This window comes from Aythya ferina (assembly GCF_964211825.1).
Source record: "Aythya ferina genome assembly, contig: HAP1_SCAFFOLD_29, whole genome shotgun sequence".
Classification (NCBI taxonomy): Eukaryota; Metazoa; Chordata; class Aves; order Anseriformes; family Anatidae; genus Aythya; species Aythya ferina.
Genome location: NW_028181463.1, coordinates 3609935 through 3619563, shown reverse-complemented (window position 1 = coordinate 3619563; position 9629 = coordinate 3609935). Strand labels below are relative to the sequence as shown.

The 9629-nt window shown below is 51.5% G+C and overlaps 1 protein-coding gene across 1 annotated transcript in view; it reads left to right on the top strand.

Annotated features, from left to right (window-relative positions):
• Window positions 1-2500: 2500 nt before the first annotated feature.
• The window catches only part of LOC311427894 (olfactory receptor 14C36-like), a gene marked incomplete at both ends in the record, with an annotated part of 29066 nt that continues 21937 nt past the window's right edge, over window positions 2501-9629 (top strand). Inside the window, one exon of the mRNA XM_084539481.1 lies at window positions 2501-2704. Within this exon, the coding sequence (XP_084395607.1) occupies window positions 2501-2704 (204 nt within the window). The remainder of the gene's footprint in view (window positions 2705-9629) is intronic.

Sequence of the window (9629 nt, the reverse complement as noted above, 5' to 3'; positions counted from 1 at the left end):
ATGGACAGCTGGGAAAACTCAATGAACGGTGTCTTAGTGTCTCATTCCCTACATGGAAATATTTTTAGAGCATTCTGGTCCCCCCTCTCTTGTTAGGACACCAATGAGCAAGATGTTAGGACACCAATGAGCAAGTGGGTACATACCACGTGCAACCCTGTAGTTTTGATCGTTTGACCATGGAAAGACCATGAGAAAATGGGATGGAAAAATCTACTTCCACCCTAGAGGCACGGATACATGAAGCACAAGGAAAACCTTTCGCTAAAAGTGGTTCTTCTGAGAAAATTGCTGCTCCAGCAGGCAGTCCTCCAAACAGTGTAATGAATACTATGAGCAAGACGAGAGAGGCCCTGTCTCAATCCAGGGCGAGGGAGAGGAGAATCGAGTGTATTGGACTTTGAGGATTATTAGCCTGACAAATCAAACTCAAGAGTTAACTGTATTGGAGGCTGAAGTGAGTCTAGCTGGGAAGGAGTGGCAAATGCAACCCATTGGGACTTGCCTGGAGGCTCTGTGCAACCTTGGCATAGACTACTTCAGGAAAAGATACTTCAAAGATCCACAAGGGTATCGGTGGGCTTTGGCATAGCTGCCTTGGAGATGGAGGACATCAAACAGTTGTCTACCTTGCCCACTCTCTCACAGAACCCTTCTGCTGTGGAGGTGTTGATGGCCAATGAGCAGCAGGTGCCAATCGCTACCACAACAGTGCACCTGAGGCAGTATTGCACTGACAGAGACTCCCTGACTCCCCTGCATGAGCTGGTTCATTGACTGCAGAGCCAAGGAGTGAGAGCCAAGGCTCTCTCACCTTTTAATAGTCCCATATAGACAGTGCAAAATTCTAATGGTAAATGGAAGATAATGGTGGACTTCTGTGGCTTGAATGAAGTCCCACCACCACTGAGTGCTGCTGTGCTGTGCATGCTAGAACTTCATTCAGTATGAACTGGAGTCAAAGGCAGCCAAGCGCTATGCCACTATTAATATTGCTAATGCGTTTTTCTCCATGCCTTTGGCAGCAGTGTGAAGGCCACACTTTGCTTTCACAAGGAGGGTCGTCCTGTCCACCTAGAATCTGGTGCCCCAGGGCTGGAAACAGACCTAATATTTTCAATGGGCAGATCCAGACTGCCCTGGAACAGGTGGAGGCATCTGAACATCTCCAAAGCATTGATGTCGACATTACATGGGGCAACACAGATCAAGAGGTGTTTGAGAAAGGGAAGAAAATAGTTCTAATCCTTCTGAAAACTTGTATTGCCCTAAACCACAGTAAGGTCAAGGGACCTGAACAGGAGAACCTAGTCCAGGTTGGCCAGGTTCAGGGGGACATCTGGCTGGGGGAAAGTTGGGAATCAGTCAGTGGCTGATGAGCAATTGCATTGCGCATCACTTGCTTTATACATTTCATCATCGTAGTAATAAATTGCATTATATTGTATTGTTATTGTTACTGTTATTCTTATATCTTCATTTTCTGTCCTTTTACACTGTCTATATTTCAACAAATAAGCTTTTGAATGGTAGGTGTAAGCTAACAACTCTGTGATGTTTAGGTGCCCAACAGGTTAAAACATGATTGACAAACAAATTTTAATAGCACAAAGAACACTTCTAAAATGTGTCTCTCCCGTGTTCAGAGAGGAGCAGTCAGTGATGACATCAGTCTGCCTCAATCAGCACACCCCAGCAGAGACCCTGCTGCCTTGGGGAGCTGTCAGACCTGAGGCCTTGGGGACACCTCGAGGGAGCCCTAAGGCACAGAGCAAGCGATGCCATGGTCGGGTGCTGTGCTGCTGAGCTGGGCCGGGCTCCTGGGCACAAGGGGAGCTCCTGGCAAGCGCTGCAGAGAGACAGCTGTGTCCAGGAGCAGCTCCTCTGCACAGCACAGCAGGGCTGGGGACTCTGACTGCAGCTGGCACACAGAGAGGAGAGAAGGAGAGAGGGCTTGGAGGCACTGAGGAGCGCAACAACAGAGGGCAGCGTGTGGGAGGAAACATCTGCAGGCTCTTGACACCGTGAGGCTCTGGCAGCAGGGCACTGCAGGTGGGGTTGCCAGAGGGGTCTTCTACAGCTGGCACATCCAATGGCTGATAGCATCTATCAGGATGGGTCTCTCTGTTTCTCCAGTGAGGAGTGGAAGATGTTTTAGAGAATGGCATTTATACGGGGTCATTTCCAGAAGAAGATTGAGGCTTGGTTTATCTGAAGAACAAGGCTTTTTTTTGGTTCTGTGCTTTCCAATTCCTGCATTGTAGAGGAGGGAAGTTTGAGGGAAATGTATTCTCAGGATTATACAAGAGACTGAGACTCCCAGAGCATTGCACAGAGAGATCAGAATGGAAACAATGAGATTCTGACAGGTTCTCCTGTAAAGAGAGAAGATCGCCTGGGGTGTGTGCTAAGACAGGGAATAAGTTTTCCTCATTTAAGTCTGTTCTAACTTTGATCTGCATTCTCATCTTCAACAGGCAGCTGTGTTTAAAATCAGCAAATGCCCAACAGCAGCTCTGTGAGCGAATTCCTCCTGCTGGCATTCGCAGACACACGCGAGCTGCAGCTCCTGCACTTCGCGCTCTTCCTGGGCATCTACCTGGCTGCCCTCCTGGGCAACGGCCTCATCCTCAGCACCGTAGCCTGCGACCACCACCTCCACACCCCCATGTACTTCTTCCTCCTCAACCTCGCCCTCCTCGACGTGGGCTGCATCTCCACCATTCTGCCCAAAGCCATGGCCAATGCCCTCTGGGACACCAGGACCATCTCCTATCAAGGCTGTGCTGCACAGGTCTTCTTTTTAGTCTTCTTCATTGGAGCAGAATATTCCCTTCTCACTGTCATGGCCTACGACCGCTACATTGCCATCTGCAAGCCCCTGCACTACGGGAGCCTTCTGGGCAGCAGAGCTTGTGCCCAGATGGCAGCAGCTGCCTGGGGCAGTGGCTTTCTCAATGCTGTCCTGCACACGGCCAACACATTTTCCCTTCCCCTCTGCCAAGGCAATGCTGTGGACCAGTTCTTCTGTGAAATCCCCCACATCCTCAAGCTCTCCTGCTCAGATGTCTACCTTAGGGGAGCTGGAGTAGTTGTATTTAGTATTTCTGTGTTATTTGGTTGTTCTATTTTCATTGTTATTTCCTATATTCACATCCTCAGGGCAGTGCTGAGGATGCCCTCTGAGCAGGGCCGGCACAAAGCATTCTCCACGTGCCTTCCACACCTGGCTGTTGTCTCCCTGATGGTCAGCACTGGCATGTTTTCCTATCTGAAGCCTGCATCCATCTCCTTCCCAACCCTGGACCTGGTGATAGCAGTTCTCTACTCAGTTGTACCTCCAGCAGTGAACCCTCTCATCTACAGCATAAAGAACAAGGAACTAAGGAATTCAGTGAGGACAGTGCTAGAATACACAATTCTTCAATATATTCACATATAATATTATGCATAAAATCAAAATTCCCATATTTCCTCAAAAAAAGGAAGACTTATTTTCTTAATATATGTCTGTATTATTATATTCAGAAGATATTTTTTCTTATATAACTAATATATTTCTTATCCTCCTAGTTGTTAATAATTTAGTTGTTACTCATTTACAGGAAACATGGCAGTTTCCTGTATGGATACACCCAATAAGGAAGTCATACGTTTATTTCACTCAGGTCCCTTCTCTTCCCATCTCCTGTGCAGTTAGTCTCAGCAGCCCCACCATTCAGGAGGGACTCAGGGCCAAGAGCCCAGCTGACACATGCAGGAGAAGCCCTGGTGGCCCTCGGGGCTGCCCCTCACTGCCTGCTGGGCTCTGCCTCTCTGCTGCCTTTGGGTCGGGGCTGCTACTTCCCTGGAGCCATGGCCATGGCCAGCAGCAGGACGTGGCCCTTTCAGTGTTTCTTTCTTTTTGGTTCCTCATTTCTTTCTTGTGCCCTTGTATCTGTGTTAGTCTTGAGGTCTCATATGCCTCATTGACAGTCCTATTGTCTCTGCAGTGGCATCCCTGTGGCTGCAGGCAGCAGCAGGCACTGTGCAGCCCTGGGTCACAGCTGCCTCCCTGCTAGCACCACAGTAACAAATGGGGCTGTTCAGGGCAAACCCAGAAGTCTGGACACCTTTTCCAAATGTGCTATCAGGAACATAGCCAAGGGGTTGCTCCCTGCTCTTTTGTTTTCTGGGGGTTCATCATGAAGTGAGGGACATAGGCTGAATATCCCAGGGTGGTCCCTGAGGAACCAAGGGCAGCACTAAGAGCTTCCATTATGGCAGAACTTGCCTAAGGAGATGACAAATGATTTTTAACTCATCTGCATGGAAGTGCACCCCCTGCAGTGGGGTAGATGGCAGATTCCAGCCTGTAGAGGAATCTGGAGCTTCCAGGAGATGTCAGGGGATCTGCAGGGACAATGCTCAGTGGGCAGTAATTAGAACCTCATAAAATGTATGAGTATCTAAAGAAGGGTCTGGTAAAGGAAAAGAGAAATCTGAGGATTCGATGGGCTAAAGGAGGGCTCTGCAATGCCAGCAGAGGTGGTGAAGAGCCAGCAGGCAAAGGCCCATAAGACTGCAGAGTAATTGAGGATAGGCATTTTGAAGTGCTATGGGCGAGGTCTGGTGCAGCACTCGCCTGCCCTTTGTGCCCTCAGACACACCCCATGGCCATGCCCAGCACTGCCCTGTGCAGCTGAGCATTCAGGGCAGATGGAAAGGGGCTCATCAGCAGAGATCCTCATGGAGATGGGTCTGCTGCTGTCGTGGTTCCGCTCGAGTGGGCAGCCGAGCTCCACCACAGCCGCTCTCTCACTCCCCCTCCTCAAAGAGGAATGGGGAGAAAATATGTGAAAAGTGCTCAAGGATTGAGATAAGGATGAGAAAATCACGCAATAATTATTGTAACGGGCAAAACAGACTCGGCATAAGGAGATAGTAAGATTTATTGCCTACAACTAACAAGCGAGAGAAGTGAGAAAACAAAGGAAAAAAAACCAAAAGCACCTTCCCCCCCCCATCCACCCTCTTCCACCTCCTCCCCCCGAGCGGCGCAGGGGAACGGGGAATGGGGGTTATGGTCAGTCTACAGCACTTCTTCTCTGCCGCTCCTTCTCGGTCACTCTCATCCCCTGTGCTGTGGGGTCCCACCCACGGGATACAGTCCTTGATGAACTGATCCGGCGTGGGCTTCCCACAGGCAGCAGCTCTTTCAGAACTGCTCCAGATATGGGTCCGTACCACGGGGTCCATCCCTCGGGAGAAAACTGCTCCAACCTGGCTCCCCTACGGGCAGCAGCTCCTGCCAGGTCACCTGCTCCTGCGTGGGCTCCTCTCCACGGGCTACAGGTCCGGCCCAGAATCTGCTCCGGCAGGGGTCTTCCACAGGCGGCAGCCTCCGTCGGTGCAGGGCCACCTGCTCCACCGTGGTCTCCTCCACGGGCTGCAGCGTGGAACCCTGCTCCACCGTGGTACTCCATGGGCTGCAGGGGGACATCCTGCTTCACCATGGTCCTCACCACAGGCCGCAGGGGACTTCTGCTCCGGCGCCTGGAGCACCTCTCCCCCTCCTTCTACACTGACCTTGGTGCAAGGCTGTTCTCTCATTCCCTTGACTCTCCCGGCTGCTGTGTGGCGCAGCGTTTTTTCCCTGTCTTAAATATGCTCTCACAGAGGCGCAAAACAACATCGCTTATTGGCTCGGATCTGGAAAACAATGGGGCCCTTCCCAAACATGGGGCAGCTTCTAGATCTTTCTCACAGAAACCACCCCTATGGCTCCCTGCTACCAAAACCTTGCCACGTAAACCCACTACAGCTGCCCACCCTGAGCAGCACGGGCAGGGCGAAGACGCGTGGGGTCCCGGGTCACCACAGCCCCTGGCACTCACAGCACCACCGCGAGCTTGGGGCCCTGCAGGGAGCACAGGGAGGGAAGCAGCAACAGCCAGCCAGGCCAGCATGGACACATTGACCTGGGCCCTCTCTGGGAGCAGGGATGGCCCTGGGGAAGAGCAGGGCAGCATTGCTGGGCCTGCACTGATGGGGAAAGGGCAAAGGGAAAGCTCTTTTTGCAGGCCCCTGCTTGGGGCAGGCTGCTCTGTGGCTGGGCCAGGCCTCTTGTGCTGGCCTGGGGAGTGGGGCTGGCCCTGCGGGGCACAGGCACTGTGTGCTGGGGATCTGCCAGGCAAGAGAGCAGGGCTCCTGCAGCTTCACAGACCTCTATCTCCTGGCACCATAGCCAGCCTCCTCCTTGCTCACCTCAACCACAAACTACACATGCATGAGCTGCCTGCTTCCTCCTACTCTAGAGGGAGAGGAGGAAATACATCTAGAGGGAGAAGGGGAAAGCAAAACAAAACAAAACAAAACAAAACAAACAAACAAACATAAAAACTCAGAGAGACAGACACATAAGTAAGGGAAAGGAAAAGAAAAATGAAAGAAAAAGATATTCCAACCCCAAATATGAGGAATATTTAGTAACTCCTCAATTCCCACAAGCAGACCACTGTACTTCCAGTCTCTGAGAAACCGTTACCTTAACTTGGAAAGATGACCCCAATATTTACCGCTGAGCACCATGTTATGTCTGAGGTGGACTGACCAGAGCTCAAGTGCTCAGTCTGGTGTGAGCAGGCAGAGGAGAGCTCAACAGCCCCAGGGCACACAGCAGCCCCAGCAAAGGAGCCTGGCGAGTGATTCCTTGCAACCCTGCAGGGATGGTGACTCCACCACTTCCCCAGGCAGCCCATTTTAATGCCTAACAACCCTTTTGGAAGAGAAGTTCTTCCTTATATCCAAACTAAACCTCCCCAGCACAACTTTAGCCCATTCCCCCTCGTCTGGTCACTGGGCATGTGGGAGAAGAGACCAACCCCCACCTCACTACAGCCTCCTTTGAGGTAGCTGTAGAGAGCAAAAAGGTCACCCCTGAGCCTCCTTTTCTCCAGGCTGAACAAGCCCAGCTCCCTCAGCCGTTTCTCATAGGACTTGTTCTCCAGGCCCCTCACCAGCTTTGTCACCCTTCTCTGGACTTGCTCGAGCACCTTGATGTCGTTCTTGTAGAGAAGTCTTTCGGTGTCTTTCCTGTATCGAGGGGCCCAAAACTGAACACAGTACTCGAGGTGCGGCCTCACCAGAGCTGAGTACAGGGGGACGATCACTTCTCTAGCCCTGCTGGCCACACTGCTTCTTATACAAGCCAGGATGCTGTTGGCCTTCTTGGCCACCTGAGCACACTGCTGGCTCATATTCAGCTGACTATCAACCAATGCTCCCAGGCCCTTCTCTGCCAGGCACCTTTCCAACCATTCATCTCCCAGCCTATAGCACTGCTTGTATACCACAAGTTCCTAACCTATTCTTTAAAAACACATACTCCAGCCCTAGATTATCTTATCCCTCTCCTCCATCCTGGGTTACAATTTTGTATGGCCTTACAGATAAGGTGTTAGTGACTAAGGTAGCATCAGACATAAGGAGTTTCTAGTCTTCATTCTAATTAAAAATAGCAACGTATTTCAAATTTGGTTTTCTTATTCTAACAGGGAGAGAACCAAATGTCCTTCTGAACTTATATCACCGGGGCCTGCAAGGATGTCAGGAAGGGCCCAGGGCCTGGCTCTGCTCTGTGGTGCACAGGGAGAGGGTGAAGACAAAGCATGGGGCAAAGCCAGAGCTCCTTGTCCTTCCAAGCAGGAAAAGCTTTGTCCTCCAGATCAGGGCTCTTCCCCAGCAAGGTGGCCACGAGCCCAGCCTGTCCTCCTCCTGCCACGCTGTGTGCACTGGCTGCAGCAGAGGGGAACCCCAGCCAGGCCCTGCATGGGGCTCTGCCACCCACCTGGCTCTCTCCAGCGCCCTCCTTGCTGCTCTCTGATGCATGCCAGCACCTCCCCGTGCAGCCGGCCATCACATCTGCTGAGGGCCAGAGCGGCTGCTGCAGGGGCAGGGAGCTCAGCATGGCCCTTGCAGCCCCCTGTCCTTGGGCTCGGCCCCAGCCTTGGCTCTGCTGGCAGGAGCGCTCTTGGCATGCGCTTCCTGGCCTCCCCTCGCCTGCGCACAGCTGCTGCCCACTCAGGCTGCTGCCACAAACGTGTCCTCACAAGCAGCACCACCCCTTGGGCTGCCTCTCCTGGCCTCCCCATCCCACTGCCTTGACTCCTTGTCTCTGCTGGGCCCCACCTTCCCCAACCAAATACATTCCTTCACTGTCATCTCCCTTCCCCTGCCCCGTGGATTGACAGAGTCATGGGAGATATGACCTTTAGGTGTTGTGGTGCTTGTCTAATCCAGTTTGGTGATGGAATAGAAAGACAGTTCCTTCACCAGTGATGTACATTCTTCTTCATGTTAGGCCACGATTCCATCTCCTTCACAATTCTTAGAGTGTTTGCTTTATCTCAGAGATGAACTGCATTAGGTCTCCTTGATTAGTCTGAGGCACAACGCAATGCTTTTTGCTTTCTCAGACTCCAGCACAATACCTGTGAGTTTACCTTACTGTGTGCATTGACCTGATGAGTCATTTCACATTTTTTGCTTACATATCCCTGACGGAAGGAGATGATTCCCAAACTGGGATATGCAGATGGGTTCTGGCTCAGCCATTTGAAGTGTCTTGCTCTTGAGTATTTCAGCCTGAGTTTTGTCACAACTCCTGCAGCCAAATGCGTCCCTTGGCTGTCATTACCCTGCCCCTGTACTGTGGGATGACTGTGCTGTGGTGGGACATGTTTCCAGTGTTTCATCTACCAGACACAGTAATGAATAGTATGAGCAGGACTACAGGGGGCCTGCTTCCAGCCAGGGGGAGGCGGGGAAGAAAGGAACAATCGGGTTTACTGGACTGGGTATATTTAATGGCCTGGTGCATCAAACCCACAAATGTATCAGGTTCTACTGCACAAAGGTGCACAGAGTACCCTAATGCCATCAAGCTAGAAAGAGGTAGAACCCACCTGTATTTCTGGAGTGACAGGGGCATCCCAAGAAGTAACAGTACTGGAGGCTGAAGTGAGTCTAACTGGGAAGGAATGGCAAAAGCACCCCATTGGGACTGGTCCGGAGGCTATGTGCATCCTTGGCACAGACTGCTTCAGGAGAGGGAACTTCAAAGTTTGAAGAGGGTACCACCGGTGGGGCTTTGGCAGAGCTGCCTTGGAGACAAAGGACATGAAACAGTTGTCTACCTTGCTTGGCCTTCCACAGAATCCTTCTGTTTTGGGTTTGCTGAGGGTTGAAGAACAGCAGGTGCCAATGGCTACCATGGTGGAGCACCTGAGGCAGCATCGCACTAACTGAGACTCCCTGATAGCCATCTAAGAGCTGAGTCATCGACTGGAGAGCCAAGGTGTAGATGTAGAGCTTGGGAGCGTGGTTTAGTGATGGCCTTGTCAGCACTAAGGTAAAGTTGCCTGACCTGGGTGACACGTCCCAGAGTAGTGTCAGGCACAATGCAATTCTTTTTGCATCTATAGCACAGGAAGTAGAACTTTGCCCTACTCTATTGACTGGACAGCTCTTTTCACTCTACCCAATGTAGGTTTCTGTGTCTGGAAGGGGACAATTTCCCCAATGAGGCCAAGCTCATGGGTACAGCTACAGCCAATAATGATATATTTTCTTTATTTTTCACCCTGAGT